Source organism: Carassius auratus, chromosome 9, assembly GCF_003368295.1.
Source record: "Carassius auratus strain Wakin chromosome 9, ASM336829v1, whole genome shotgun sequence".
Classification (NCBI taxonomy): domain Eukaryota; kingdom Metazoa; phylum Chordata; class Actinopteri; order Cypriniformes; family Cyprinidae; genus Carassius; species Carassius auratus.
The window spans coordinates 21,800,705-21,817,653 of NC_039251.1; the positions used below are offsets into that span (position 1 = coordinate 21,800,705).

The window sequence follows — 16,949 nt, forward strand, 5'->3', positions numbered from 1 at the left end:
CTGTCAGACATGGTGTATCAGACTATGTCAGACAGACAGACAACAGAATATAGGAAAGCAAGTCATGTCCACACACACACTGGAATGCATATTTTCTGTCCTTCCTATTTGTCACTCACTACTGATTTCGAAGAAACCTGCAACAAAGATAAGATGACATATATGCAGTAACTGCTACATATTAACCCAGACCATGCACACAGACAGTGCTGGGTGTTGGATATGACCCATAAATCAGTGCTTCAAAAAGGAAATTAAAGTTGTCCACAGATCCAAGCCAGTACAATGCTTCAGTCTTGATGGGGCTTCCAGCAAAGACAACTGAATATGAATGAAATTGTTACAGATCAGAGCTGGCACTTTATAAGAATACAAATTTACATAATGTACATTATTACAATACCTTTCTCCCCAGCCTGGCACAAATGGCTCAATTAGTTCTGGGCTTGATGAAGGCCCCAGCTTCTGAAAAACGAAATGTGATGTGATTGGTTAGTTATCCCAGTGTATTGTGATTGGCGAACAGCCAATACTGGTGTTTCAGTATTGCCTGTACAGCAGCACTTCTTCTTTGTAATCGTTGTCGTCTTGTGTGATGCACTCACCTGCGACCTCACCCCTCCCCACCCCCCCAACAATTCAAATTTCCATAGTCAGGAATTATTTTAATAATATTCTAATGGACCGATTTGTGACATCACAAAACCTGGAATACAATGCTTTAGTCCAAATGAGCCATTCGTTGTAGAGCTGAAAAGGTATTTTAAAAAAAGGATACAAATATCTCCCTTTGGAGTGGACTTTGAGAGTTGTAAATCTTTTTTTTTTTTTATGCCTAACCTTACACACTACACAATGAATAAAATTCAAAAAGTGAAAAAGCATAATAGCACCCCTTTAATCTTACGGGAATATCAAAATAATGACATACGTAAGCTAATTTTATAATAATTATAATAATGACTGTTAACAATATTCAAATAATCCTAATAATATTATAATAATGTAATATACATTATTAATTGTAACAATATCAGCTAAACCTATGTACGTTCTTGCTGACATACATTAGATAAAAGTTAAAATAAACAAATAATTAAATTGGTTTGTAATAGTTTGTAATTATCATATTAATATAACTAAACACATTGATAATGATCTTGTTTAAATTAAAAGCACTAATTTCACATGGACATTTTTCAGGTAGCCATTTTATAGCATGACCTTTCTTCTGGATTTTATCAAATTACAAAAAACAAAAAACAAAAAACAAATAGCATTGCTGGAAGAGAATGTAATATGTTTTCTTATACATTTGCTGAATCATTCAATGCTTATAACTGAACTTGTAAGAAAGAATTTCTTTATTTTACAGAACAGAACAATACCCATTCATGTATTTTTATTTTATTAAACTATACTGTTTCATTATTTAATAGACTTCAAGCTCTGTTATCTACCCTATTTGTGGAAAGTGTGTGCTATTAATTCAAAGGTTATAGCTTCAGTCCACAGTATGACTGATGTACGGTGATTACTGTCCTGTTCTCTCACTCTTGTGCTCTCGAGCGAGACACTTCACCCCAGATTGCCGCTGGCAGACTGCCACTGCAATTAATGTATTGTCACTTTAGATAAAAACCTAAATGGTGACTTGTTAGCCGCATCGGTTTGGCTGGGCTTTCATACAGACATCTGGACTGTCAGTCTATTCACAAAGCAGATAATAAAGATCATCATAATCCATAATACAGTTTGAAATAATGAACCACATAAAAAGTGCTTAATTGTGCCTCTGAATTATTCTTATATATATAATTTTGGATTTGTATAAATTTACTGTATGTGATCCATTTCATTTAGATATTAATTATGGTTTTAAAGGTTTGAATATTTTTTCCCCTCTGAAGTTATTTGCTAGTAAAAGGATTTTTATTTTATTTTATTTTTTGAATTAAAAGAGTAGTAATAGGTTTTTATTATCATTTTCGACCATCTCGCTCTGACCTTTTGGTTTCAATCTAACCTTTTTTTCTACTGGGACTTGGGAGCATAATTTTTCCTAATATTTATTTAACTCTTTTGACTTCAACTAGGTCATAAGGTGAATCAGAATTCACCAGTTATACAATAAGTATGAGACCCAAAATACCCTGATTGATCACTGATGGTTTTTATATGGATGTTATGCTTGCAGGCATTCGGCAGGTGAAAAGGTTATCAATGCACTGACCAATAGGATCACAATTGTCAAGAGATGAATGTCATTGTCTGAAGATCCGGGCAGATGACCTTTTTGGGGATGTGAAGATAAACTGAAGCAATCCTTCATTCTGACTGAGGATTCCAGCTGCATTCATGAAGCAAAGTTGTTAGTGGTTTGTTGCCAGTTTGATTGGCTGAGTCTTCCTGGAGCTCTGTGAGCAGTTTCTTTAAATGGTCATGGCGAAGACAACCGATTCCCTAAATCTGTCCTTCCTCCTGGAGCACGAAAGGCAGATGATCCTCAGTGTTCTCCAGAAAGATGAGAAACTCCGCAAGCGAGAGGAGAAACGCATCAGGTAGCGTCTTCAGTGCACATCATTGCATCACAAGCAGTCATTTTCTTTAAATGTCTGCACATTTATATATATATACAGTATTGTTCAAAATAATAGCAGTACAATGTGACTAACCAGAATAATCAAGGTTTTTCGTATATTTTTTTATTGCTACGTGGCAAACAAGTTACCAGTAGGTTCAGTAGATTCTCAGAAAACAAATGAGACCCAGCATTCATGATATGCACGCTCTTAAGGCTGTGCAATTGGGCAATTAGTTGAATTAGTTGAAAGGGATGTGTTCAAAAAAATAGCAGTGTGGCATTCAATCACTGAGGTCATCAATTTTGTGAAGAAACAGGTGTGAATCAGGTGGCCCCTATTTAAGGATGAAGCCAACACTTGTTGAACATGCATTTGAAAGCTGAGGAAAATGGGTCGTTCAAGACATTGTTCAGAAGAACAGCGTACTTTGATTAAAAAGTTGATTAGAGAGGGGAAAACCTATAAAGAGGTGCAAAAAATGATAGGCTGTTCAGCTAAAATGATCTCCAATGCCTTAAAATGGAGAGCAAAACCAGAGAGACGTGGAAGAAAACGGAAGACAACCATCAAAATGGATAGAAGAATAACCAGAATGGCAAGGCTCAGCCAATGATCACCTCCAGGATGATCAAAGACAGTCTGGAGTTACCTGTAAGTACTGTGACAGTTAGAAGACGTCTGTGTGAAGCTAATCTATTTTCAAGAATCCCCCGCAAAGTCCCTCTGTTAAAAAAAAGGCATGTGCAGAAGAGGTTACAATTTGCCAAAGAACACATCAACTGGCCTAAAGAGAAATGGAGGAACATTTTGTGGACTGATGAGAGTAAAATTGTTCTTTTTGGGTCCAAGGGCCACAGGCAGTTTGTGAGACGACCCCCAAACTCTGAATTCAAGCCACAGTACACAGTGAAGACAGTGAAGCATGGAGGTGCAAGCATCATGATATGTGCATGTTTCTCCTACTATGGTGTTGGGCCTATTTATCGCATACCAGGGATCATGGATCAGTTTGCATATGTTAAAATACTTGAAGAGGTCATGTTGCCCTATGCTGAAGAGGACATGCCCTTGAAATGGTTGTTTCAACAAGACAATGACCCAAAACACACTAGTAAACGGGCAAAGTCTTGGTTCCAAACCAACAAAATTAATGTTATGGAGTGGCCAGCCCAATCTCCAGACCTTAATCCAATTGAGAACTTGTGGGGTGATATCAAAAATGCTGTTTCTGAAGCAAAACCAAGAAATGTGAATGAATTGTGGAATGTTGTTAAAGAATCATGGAGTGGAATAACAGCTGAGAGGTGCCACAAGTTGGTTGACTCCATGCCACACAGATGTCAAGCAGTTTTAAAAAACTGTGGTCATACAACTAAATATTAGTTTAGTGATTCACAGGATTGCTAAATCCCAGAAAAAAAAATGTTTGTACAAAATAGTTTTGAGTTTGTACAGTCAAAGGTAGACACTGCTATTTTTTTGAACACACCCCTTTCAACTAATTGCCCAATTGCACAGCCTTAAGAGCGTGCATATCATGAATGCTGGGTCTTGTTTGTTTTCTGACAATCTACTGAACCTACTGGTAACTTGTTTGCCACGTAGCAATAAAAAATATACTAAAAACCTTGATTATTCTGGTTAGTCACATTGTACTGCTATTATTTTGAACAATACTGTATATATATATATATATATACACACACACACTGTAAAGTAGCTACTGTGCAAGCAAAGTAGCTAAATACATTAAATAATTTATAATGGAATTGCACAAGAAATTAGGGTTTATGAATGAATGAACTGTTTATGAACATTTTTTAATAAGGGTGCATCAAACTTTGTAAGAAATTATAGTAAATATAACAAAAAACTTGAAGACTACCATAAGTAATTTATATAAATGATTTCAATAAATATTAGATATTAACAACAAAATATTCAGGTTAAAATGTAGTGACTCAAATCCATGACTCTTCTTTTATGAATTTACAAGGCATCCGAATAAACCAATTCACTAGAATGAATCACTTTCCTGGACTACATACTGTATGTCAGAGAAAGTGACATAAAAATCACTATGTGGCTTTGAAAATGTCTTTTTGAAATGGATGAACTGTGTTCAAAGCAGCAGACCTGCTGTAGTTAATTTATAGGGTGAATACATTTAGTTACTCCCCAACAGTGATGCCAGGTGTCCCTCTACAGGAAACTGAAAAATGAGCTTCTAGAACTGAAGCGAGCCGGGCGGCGTAGTTCAGCGGATCAGCGTGAGTGTGCTGTTTGTCTTCGTGCTCTGGGTCTCATCTTGCAGAGGGGTAATGTGTGCACTAACTGTCATCGGCGCGTCTGCAACTTCTGCACTGCTACACCTCCAGACAGCAACTGCAGATGCACTGTGTGTGCGAAGACCGCGTGAGTCACACACAGCATCCATACACACTCTGCTCTGTAATGGTGAATAGATAGTAGACACCATGAAATTGTCAACAGTTCATAGGTGAACCAATTAGGCTGTGATTGGCACTTCTATAATTGGTCCTTACACAGTGTTGTCTGTGTGTGACTGGCTGATTTAGGGAGCTGAAGGTGGTTACAGGAGAATGGTTTCTGGAAGAGAGATCCAAGAGGTTCCAACAAGCCAGCATTACCAGCAGTGATGCAGTCAAACAGTCCATCCTCAGCAGTCCTTCAGGTGAGACCAAATCAGAGTTTGTGTCAACACTCAACACAGACATCCAACACACAGTGCCTGTAAATGTTGCCATACACACTGTCAGCACTGTCATTCTTCTCCAGGCTCTTTTGAATGATTTGAATCAGAATAGTTAAATGTTTCAGTATATACAAAAAATATATTAATGTTATTTTTGCATGTCCAGTTTGACAGCAGCTTTGACTATAAAAAGCAGAATTCCGATCAGGTTTTGCATTGATTAATGGTCATTTATAGTGAATAATATTTTATAAAAATAATAGAAAAATTATTTTTGACGGCTAAAATCATTGATTGATTAATTGATGAATTAGTGCTTCTCCAATGATGTGATTTACTCACCCTCAGGCAATCCAAGAGCTTTGCTTTGTTGAGTTTATTTCTCTATTAGAACAGATTTAGAGAAATGAAGCATTACATCTCATTCTCACCAATGTATCCTCTGCAGTGAATGGGTGCCATCAAAATGAGTGTCCGAACAGTTGATAAAAGCATCACAATAATCCACATGTACTCCTAAAATGTTTTTATAAACAAATCCATCAGGATATTTTTAACCATATTGTTTTCTCTATTTTGTTTCTCTGTTTTTGTTTTGACAATTTTTAGATGAAACTCCAAAAGTGAAATTGAATTGATTTTTTTTTTTTAGCTTAAATTGCTTTGATATGCTTCTTGTTTTATTATGAATATCTGTATTTGTTTATGAAGATGGAGGCTCGGCTCACAGATCATCAGAGATGGAGAGATCGTCTACGCCACAGCCTGAGAGATCAGCTACGCCCCAATCCCAGAAAAGCACAGGGAAGAACAGGAAAGGGTGAGGGGCATCATTTATAGTCCATTCAGTTGGCTATGCTTGAAATCACTTACTGTGATACGGTTCTTGCTGTTAATAGTGTTTGTGTTTTATGCTTTCTTCTGTATGCCTGGAACATTTGCTTAAATGTAACACTATAAACGCTGTATCCCATAATGCAATGCACTCAACCATTTACAATATGACGAATGAGCCAAGAGTAATAAAATCCATGATTTTGAACATGCTGTATGATTAGTGAGAACAATAGAGCCTCCGGCTGCTAGAAATGAATCCTGTTGCATACTGTTTCACATATTAATTTGGAAAAATGGTAGGCAGTAAGCTAGTATTTCGTTCTGTGCCAGCATGTGTCTGCTCATTAAGGCTGTCTGTGTTTTAGGAAGAGATCGGTTGCAGTGGAATCATCAGGGTTACCAACAGTACCCAATAACATGAGAGCACAAATGGTGAAAACACCGACTCAGACGGAGACAAGAAACAGGGTAACACATGATTGCACAATTGCATTCCTGTATACAGATTTGCATGCATGACAAGAAAGCAGTGTTTAGTGTCTGTGCGTGTGCATGTGTTTATTCAGCCGGATGGGGCAGAGAGCGTGTCTAGTATACAAAGCAGTGACAGCGTTCCTGAAAAGATGGCGGATGGGCGGAGACAAATGGATTCTAGCACACCCTCTATTGCCGTATCCAGAGCCTCCCTCTCATCAGGTATCACCATGGAAACAAGTTCCTGCCAGTGACACTAGTAATGACATTTGCCCTTAAAACTGTCCTTACATCAGTTCATTGTAATATTAAAAACTTTAAAAAGTCTGAGGTCACACTGAAAATGTGTGCTTCCTAATCTGATTTAAACATGGGAATAAACAGATACATCATGCTAAACAGAAATACAGTATATTAGAAGAAATGGAGTAAACAACAAAAAATGTCTTTGAATTTTTAAACCTATACTTTAAAAAAGAAAGTAAAAAATAGAGAAATATCTATGAGTAGAACTATTTAGATTCTGCGCTATTGCTCTATTAAGGTTTTGCTCTTTAGGTCAGTAACAAAATAATATTTTTTTACAACAGTGATTCTCAACCATCTTGACTCTTACATCCTCCCATTGTCCACAACGTTTAAAGACCCCATTATATTTTGTGTTGTTTTTTACTCCCACAAGATAAAATATTTTAGAGCCTGTCATAACTAAATACATGTATATTTATAAAAATACCTGTGGAGTTACACTATTTTATTAATTTACATAACTTCTACAGGTCTTGTGATAACACTTTTCACACTAATTAGGCTGCCTCATTTATCCAAGTTTTTCAATATAGTAAGATCCATATTCTTTCAAAGAACATCTTTAAAATAAAGATAAGAACATCTTTAAAATAAAAATAAGTAAACAAATGAATAAAAAACATATTGTACTTTTTCTATACAGGTCTCAGAATTTTGGACATCACTGTGTGTCTTTAGAAGTATTATAAAATGTATAATAGGCAGAAATGTGGTTAATCACAGCATCTTCCTCTCTTCACAGATCGCAGTCGCTCTGAGTTGGACCTCAGTAATCCTGGTGAGGGGCTCAGTGAAGACCCTCTGATTAGTCGATGTCACTCAGTTCCAGGCCTGAACGATGTGGTAGCTTTCAGACACAGTCTCAATCTCACTTGGAATAATTTTTTTCTTGTGTGCAGGATATGATTTCCAGACAAGGAGTTAAAATAAGAGACAGCCTTCTGTAATGAGATTTTTTTTCTGATTTCATATCACAGAGTGAAGTGATGGTGTAAAGGAAATCAGTGCTGTTTTCGATGTAATATTCGCTAAAGGAAGTGTTTGTGCTTTAGGACTCGGATGAGGACATTGATGCGGTGTTATCAGCACACTACAAAACCAACCGGAGCATCTGCAGCGCGCAATCAATGGTATAATGATTTGCACAGCAACACACACACACAAACACCATAATCACAGGTGCTTTGCTGCAATTTGTGATGGCTGGCTTTGTGCAGATGTCTGACTGAAACAACATATATAGCCTACTCATTCCTCTTTCTGTGTTATGCTTGTGTGTGCTCTATGTTTAGACTTATTTGTGTGCCTTATGGCAGGTGAACCAGAAATCCAAATCTTTACCTCCTTTTTTTGATGTTAATGTACACCATATGCTTTAAAACTTGTTCCAGCTCATGCCTTGTGGATATTAGCATTTCCTCCTTCTGGTAAAATATCCAGTTACATGAGATCGCTTAATTTGTTGACTCACCTGGCAGACCCACACATGAATTTTTATCACCCAATCTCATATACACACAGAACACACATTAACTACTGAAAGTGCATCATCATATTTCTCTGTTCTTGGCCACACACACTGCTGCAGGTGGTTCATTAAGATACAACAAAGAGAGATAATTCAGGCAAACAAGAAGACAAGTGGTCTCTTTCAAAACAGCTGACATAACTCGTAGCTCATGCAGTCTCTAATAGCTAGATGAGTCAGATGTGAAGGGTGCAGAATGAAGAGGGAACACAAGAAAAAAGCAAAACAACTAGCAACTACAAAGTCGCATTTTCACAGAATAAATATTCTGCCATTATTTACTCACCCTCATGTCATTCGAAACCTACATGACGTTCTTTTGTTGAACACAAAAGATGACGTTTTGAAGAATGTTAATGCAGCTCTTTGACATACTGTGAGAGTGAATGGTGACAGGGTGGTCAAGATCCACATAATGACAAAGCACCTTAAATGTAAATGTGATGTGATCCAAACAACTCTTGAGATATATTCCAAATAAAATACATTTCAATGAACTAAAATATATTATGCAATATTTCCCTACTGAAAAATAAATATACTAAAATGTATTTTAAATACATTAATTTCATGCTAAATTCATGTACTTAATAAAAATACCCTGCAATTGTACTTTTAGTATACGAAACTGTTATACTTCAAGTCTAATTTTGTACTTAATGCACTTGAATTGTGCAAAAGTAGTGCTGAAGTCCAACTAAAGATACACTGAAGTAGGCCTTTATTTGATTGTGTTGGAACTATTGCAGGTATACTTTAGGTACACTTTAAATATCTTGTATTTAAAGACTGATAAAAAAAATAAAATACAATACTTATCAATAGAGACAATATAACACTCTTTAGGCTTAATACTGTATTAAGAAATGTGCATTGTACACAAATAGTACCCAAATAAAGTTTAATTATAATTTTTAAATCAGTAAGTCTGGAGCGTGTGTGTAGTTGTAGTAGTGTAGTTGAGTGCTGTAGTTGTACGCATTTATTGCAACTACATTTCGTCATTTTTCATCACAAACAGACTAATGAATAACTTGACACAACTCTGTGGAGACCAGCTGTTCCTAAAGTGAAAGGGGGGCCCACAGAATAATTTGCTATAGCTTAGTGTATTTTAAAGACTGTAAAGTCACTTTTTATCATGATACATGCTGTGATTTATTCCAAAGTGATTTATATGATGCATTTAACATCAAATAGAAAAATAATTTAAAAGCAGATTTTTTTTAAAAGCAGACACTACGTCCATGTTTTCATACAGTCTATGACTTAACCCATCGGTAGTTTTTTACCATGTGAACTAGAATAGGCTACTTGCCTAAATGTTGTTCTAAAGGCTTATTAATTCTTTTTTTTTTTTCAAAACACGCAAAAAATGTCAGCTCTTGCACGTTCTGAATGTTATAGGCATATATACCCGAGCCAAGTTATTATTCTTTCCATTTTGTCTTAGTGTTTAAAATATTTATTCTGAAACAAATAAATTAATTAATTATAAACCGACTTACTGGGCGGCAGGTTATGGGCTGCTTACAGTGTTTTTTTGTCATTTTTGGAGGCGTTCAGCTCCAGTTACCATTTGATGTTACTATATGGAATGGAGTAGTGATGCGTAATTTTTTTTTTTTTTTTTTATTTTATTTTTTTTACGTAACACTGAAAACAGAAATTAACATCTTCATTTAGTTGAAAAATGAAAACCGAAAAATGTTTGGGTAATTCAGCTTGAGTAACTGAACTCTATGTCTGTATGCTGTAAATTAAACCATAGAAATGTATTCAACAGTTGAGTGGCCTCATTTCAGCCGAACAAATTTGAAAACACCTTTTTCTTTTGTAGCTTATCCATATTGTGTGGATCAGATAGACACAGAAATGGTTAAAACACATCTTCTGAGAAGTGCTGATTAAACACCACTGTTTGAAATCATTTTTCGCTGTTTGAATATTTTCAGTTCTAAATATCAGTGCATCATTAGAAAAAAGCCATATGAATGTTTTGCCAAAACACTCCCTTTCTGGAAGAAAAAAGGTCAGATGGGTTTGAAATTACTTAAGGTTGAGTAAATACACAGTGTTCATTTTTGGACTGTGACATCTACAAATAATCAAATGTGAAAAAAGCTCCTTCCTGACTCCAGCAATCTGTCTCCTGTCATATTATCAATGTTTTCCTTATTCTACCTTTCTGCTCTCTGTTTTTCCTGCTATCAATCTTCTCGTCTCTCTTTCTCTCTCATGTCTTATTCTAGTCTTCTACACCTGCCTCGGAGAGAAAGTGGGGTTTCCTTAATGTACCTGACTCAGACGCTGACACTGTGAGTGTTGGGTGTGTGTTTGAGTGCAGATGTGTGTCTGTCTGTTGGCTTCAGATTCTCTCTCTTGCCCTTCTGTACCACTGAAGAGTCAGGCATGCACTCAAACACAAGCTTGTGAAAGATGCACCCCAAAGACTCTGCTTATGTGTGCTCTCCAGACCAGCATCAACAGTATGATGAGCGTGTACAGTGAGACGGGGGACTATGGCAATGTGCGGGTTTCTGGGGAGATCCTGCTCAACATCTCTTACAGCTATAAAACAGGAGCACTCAACGTGCTCGTCCGCGAGTGCCGCTGCCTAGCAACCGGAGATGAGAGGAGACAGCGCACGGATGCGTAAGGCCACACACACACACACACACACACACACCGCTATAGACTTCACTTTGAGCCATGGTAGAGCATCTCTGTATTGCATGTATTTGCGATGGCAATATATTAACATTAGATTTATCTCAATTAATTATGTTAGTAATTCATTTAAAGGGATAGTTCTCCCAAAAATGTAAATTCTGTTGTTATTTACCCACAAATAGTGTTATTTTAATATTATTTTTATATATTTATTATGCATGAGATTTTATTTTCATAATTTTACGTTTTAGTAATTTAGTTATGTGCTTTAGAATTTTTTTTGGATTTATTTATTCTATTTAGCTTTATGTATTTTTCTTTTTTTCTTTTGGTTTTATTTTTAGTACATTAACTTAGACATTTTATTTCAGTTAGTGGCCAAGGTAGCAGTTCTAATTTTCAAGTTTTTTTTATCAAATAATTATATATTTTATTTCAATTAATTAAAAAATTTAATAGCTGATTTTCAGGATAATTGTTGGTAATTTAATAATTTTAAATTTGAGTCCATTCCTCAAAAAGCACTTTGATTTTATTTTTATTTAAATTATAAGTTTGATTAACTTAGCTATGTGCCTTTGTCATTGTTAATAGTTTTTTTTTGTTGTTGTTGTTCACAAACACTTTTTGTTTTCTGTCATTAAAAAGAAACCAAATGATTCCACATTAACTCAATAACTATAAGATTAATCAGTAATTCCTGACATTAAATTATTGTAGTTCTTGACTGCTCTAGATTCATTACATAACTTGTATAAAGTTGTTTTATCCATTTAACATATCATTACAAAGGTGTCAGAGGCTCATATTGTAAAAAAGCAAACATTTTGGTATTGTGTGTGTGTTTGCAGCTATGTTAAAACGTATCTCCTGCCAGACAAGTCCCGTCAAAGCAAAAGGAAAACCAGCATCAAAAGCAGCACCACTAACCCTGTGTTCAATGAAAACCTGAGGGTAAGAGTCTTCATGCCTGCCTTACAAGGTTGATGAGATTTAGTCAGTCAATTTAAAGGCTCTAATCTGTCTCTGTCTCTCTGGATAGTACGTGGTCAGTCACTCTCAGCTGGAGACGCGCACACTGCAGGTTTCTGTCTGGCATCATGATCGTTTTGGACACAACAGCTTCCTGGGGGAGACGGAGCTGACCTTTGACTCCTGGCAGTTTGACACACAGTTAGAGGAGTGGTTCGCTCTGCAGCCCAGGGTGAGCTGAGCTCAACACACACAAACAGAAACGGTGTGAGAGATAGAAGTCTGATACTGAAATGTGTGTGTTTGTGTCAGAATGAGTCTTATGTGGACTCAGTGATGCACTACAAAGGAGAAGTGACTGTGGTTTTGAAGTACATTCCTGCAGAGAGAAATCTCTCCCTGCCTCTGGACCAAGTGCAAGGTATGATTGAAAATTAGAAATCATATTATTTCTCCACCTTTTCATTGTTGTCAAAACATATGACTTTTATGACGGCGCATTACTGAATATTAATATGGCACTTGTTTATTTATGGTGTGGTTTATAATCATGATGTTACCTATCAGTTATAAATAGCTTACAGTTAGGTTTGTAAACTATTACATGGAAGAATAATTTATTATAATTATTAATAATAATATATTATTTATTGAAAATGTCTTTGTTTTTGCTGTTTATAAATCATTATAAAAATGGTTTTATAGTAGACAAAAAGTAGAATATTTATACAGTAAACTTATCAAATATAAAGGAAACCAATTAATGTAAATTATAAATGAAAATACGTGATGTAAATGTAGAAACATTTCATCTATCCATGCTAGGATATCTAATAATATCTATATCTCTATCTAATATCTAATCTTTTTGACAACAACATGAGATTGTATTTTCCTAGAAGCTGTCTGTGTACATTACTAGTATTAAATCAAGCTCACGTTTGTTTCTTAGTGAAAAAAGGATTTCTGAAAGGAAAGAAGACCATCACTCTTCCTAAAGGAGGAATGGTGGAGCTGCTGGTTAAGGAGGCAAAAAACCTGACAGCAGTCAAAGGAGGGTCCTCTGACCCGTTTGTTAAAGGGTGAGTTCATTTTTTTCACTTTGTAAACTCCAACTGCTTCTTCTTATACTTCACAAACTCACTCTCACAATGCTTTTCTTCTTGCGTACCAGATACCTGCTGCCTGATGACAAGAAAAGCACGAAGCACAAGACGGCTGTGGTGAAGCGCACAGTAAACCCACGCTGGAATCACACCTTCACATACTGCGGCCTGCAGGACAGCGATCTGGACAGCGTGTGTCTGGAGCTGACAGTGTGGGACAGAGAGCCCTTCGCCAGTAACGTCTTCCTGGGAGGTGTGCGGCTCGGGGCAGGGACAGGTGAGTCTTTCTTTAGCTCAGCCTTTTTTCAGTTTAGTCCAGAGAATCAAATTGAAGCTTTGCATTTTCCGCATACAGAAATGTGTATAGGAACCAACAGAACTCAATATTAAATTGCAATAATATTACAGATGAAAGCCTTTTCAGGTTTCATTTTAATTTTAGTAAATTTATTTTATCCTTTTGTTCAGTTTTATTCTTTTTTTAATATTTATATATTGCTTTAATTTATTTGAATTTTATTTTATCTCAGGTTTATTTCAGTAAATTAAAACATTTGAGTAGTTTTAGGGTTAGATTTAATAACAGTTTTGCCCATCACAAGCCCTCTTTTAGCGTTAAAAACTAATTTCAGGATTTTCTAAAGATGCACTGAAACATTAGAGATGAAAAGGCATGGATACAGTTATTTAAACATTTTTCAGATGCAAAATTTATGGGAGGAGAGCATTTAAATTCAGTTACACCAAGTTCTCAGGTTCTCTCAGGAATAACATTCATGCTTGTTTTTTTCAATTAGATCATCTGCTTCCTATCCCTGCTGGATTCTGACAATGATATATTTCTTATTATATTTCCTACATTAGTAGGATAGATTTGTATATAATGCTTTTACTGTGAACTGTTCTCTGACTCAAATTAAGATAATCATTGAATCCCAAATGTTCTTGAATACAATTTCCACTGTAATGTTCTTTCCAAACGTCTCCTTAATCAATCATCAATGATGCATGAAGCGCTACTTTGTGCAACACATTTTGTATTAATTTACTGTTACAAATATGTTTTATTCATGTCTTCACTCACTCATGATCAGATCATTCGTTTTCTCTTTGATGATCATTTATAAAAGAGACCAAATTCTACACGTTTACCATATTTATAATCATCAATGGTACTTCAGGTTTCTTACATTAAATCCAGTTTACCAGACTAATTTCCACACTTTCTGGCCATTTAATGAAACAATTTTTGCAACTTTACCTTTATTCATGTTGCAAATGTATATATTGTATATTGACTTGTTTTTAGTATTCTAAATATTTCAATATTTTGTAATTCAAATAAATGCTGTTCTTTTGAACTTTCCATAAAAATATTAAGCAGCACAACTGTTTTCAACATTGAAAACTTGCTTTTTGTTTATTGTTCTGGATATTTTAAAGGGTTTTGAAACATCTTGCTGAAGGACTGCAGCTGGAAATGACAGAAATTTTGATTAATGTGTGTTTTCCTTATAAATAAATTGATAATATGATGGTATAAAAAAAATTCAAATCAAGATATTAAAATGATTTCTGAAGGATCATGTGACACTGAAGACTGGAGTAAATCACAGGATGCATCACAGGAATAAATGTACTTTTTAAACTATATTCAAATAGCAAACCGTTATTTTAAATAGTAACAATATTTCATAATTACAGTTTTACTGTATTTTTAATCAAATAAACAGTCTTTGTGAGCATAAGAGACTTCTTTCAAAAACACTAAAAACGTAACAACTAGTTTATTAAAACAGTAAAATCAATGTTTATATGTGTTTTGTTTTTGAAAAGAGTTTTTTTTATTTTTATTATTGTTTCAAAATAGCCTAATGACAGTGATTTTCATTTGGAATATTTCTCTGCGATACACTAAATGGGCTCTTTGATGTGAATTACAGCCGAACACACACACAAAAAATATGACCTAGCTAGCAACAAGTTGATTGATTTTCTTTAAACGAATGTTTGACATTTTTTCCTCTCTGAGGGTCTGACATATAAAGCAGCACGACTAAGATTTTCTTCTCGTTTTGATCTTGCATGCAGAGCAGTTGACTGACCTGTTTGTGACCTGCAGGTCTGAGTTATGGGAAGGAAGTAGATTGGAACGATGCCTACGGGGAAGAGCAGCGGCTGTGGCAACGCATGATTGACAACCCTGAGGTCCCGCAAGAGTGCACCCTGATGCTGCGGTCCAGCATGGCCAAGAGGAAGACATAGAGAGAAATCATCACATCCGCTCACCTCTAGACACTTTAAAGTGCTCTTTATGTTCTTTGGAAGTACTCATACGCTCTCTAAATTCTCAAGATAATTACATGTACACACATATGCGCCACTAAGGTCCTTTTTACACCTGATAATAAGATCCATCTTGACTGAGACAGATTGGCATTTCAGATTTCAAAGGAAAGAAACTCAGATTTTATGTCTACATGCATCTTTTATGTCAGTGCAGTAACTGCATGTTGTTAAAGCACAAAAAGTTCAAAAGAAATCACACAAAGTCATTTTCAGTCAAAGTTTATTTTAGTCCAGTACCTGTATTAAGCACCCTTCAAAATATGTTGATCAGGCTTATTGAAGAAATGTTCTAATTGGATGGTTGATTTTAAAGCTACATGTAACTACTTTTCGGGCAGGTGTACACTGTCCTTCACTGACCTGTCTTCATTTAGCTCTGACAGCTTGTGATTGAACAGCTGAAATGAATCTGTCAGGTGTAAATGGTGCGACACAATACACTCCAACCCAGGTGTGATTATATTTTCAACCAAATGCTCACTGGCCAGAATTGTGAATAGCACATGAAGACTATTTCAAAAGAGCACAGAGAACATGATCAGCAAAGCTTACATTTGTCCTGTAGGAACAAAGCACAAAGCACTTCCTCCAAACACACACACAAAAAATACAAAAATCTATCCAATTTGCACAGATAGCACCTGCATATAACACTTGCACACATGAGAACAATGTACTAGATGTGATCAGTCATTTCTATGAGCACATTTATATAGACATGCATAAAAGATGTTATGATAATTGTGTCAGATCTGTCACATGCACATACATTTGATTAAAGAGAGACTGATGCTGACTGAAATTTCATAGCTTAAATTTCACTTTTAATGTGAAAACAGAATTGTGTTGTAAAAAAAAAGAATAACTAAGGTCATGTGATTCATTACGTTGAACTAGATTTACAGTTCCTCCAAGAAATTCCAATGTTTTTGGTAAAATGATAGTTGTTAGCCCAAATAGGAAAAATACATTTCTATGAGACTAGTCACAATTCAGCATGCAAATATTAGTAGATTATTTCATCTGCCACTGATCTATCACACCCCACTCTAAAGGGGAAAAAAAGCTATATAATATAACCAAAAACGCAGACACACCACAACAACAAAAAAAAAACCTAAGACTAAAACTATCTATATATATATACACAGTATATATAGCCGAAAAGAGAATAGAAATAGAAAAAAGAGATTGTAATACAGAAAAGGATCACGCACGCATTGCACAAGCAAAATGCCTAGAGCCCTATATTGAGTTTTGAGGTGAGTTTAATAGAAATTCCTCAGTTGATCCTATCGAGCCGTCATGTCACTGTGAGGTCTCCATGAATAATGTGTGCACCCCCATTATACCTAATACTTTTGTTAGCATCAGTCAAGTGAATAGACCTTATAGGCAAC

At 35.5% G+C, this 16,949-nt stretch overlaps 1 protein-coding gene across 2 annotated transcripts; it reads left to right on the forward strand.

The window, feature by feature from the left end:
- Nucleotides 1-2,414: 2,414 nt before the first annotated feature.
- Nucleotides 2,415-16,657, forward strand: sytl5 (synaptotagmin-like 5). 2 transcript variants are annotated; one of them, XM_026272013.1, is made up of 16 exons: nt 2,415-2,561; nt 4,794-5,000; nt 5,165-5,280; nt 6,013-6,121; nt 6,504-6,606; nt 6,705-6,834; nt 7,664-7,764; nt 7,974-8,051; nt 10,702-10,767; nt 10,926-11,104; nt 11,974-12,076; nt 12,165-12,326; nt 12,407-12,515; nt 13,047-13,176; nt 13,269-13,477; nt 15,323-16,657. In XM_026272013.1, exons 1-16 carry the CDS (start codon nt 2,437-2,439, stop codon nt 15,463-15,465), a joined length of 2,070 nt encoding a protein of 689 aa, XP_026127798.1. In that variant the 5' UTR covers nt 2,415-2,436; the 3' UTR covers nt 15,466-16,657. The 2 variants fall into 2 exon arrangements, with proteins under 2 accessions (XP_026127798.1, XP_026127799.1); XM_026272014.1 differs by lacking the exon at nt 10,702-10,767.
- The last annotated feature ends 292 nt before the right edge of the window (nt 16,658-16,949 follow it).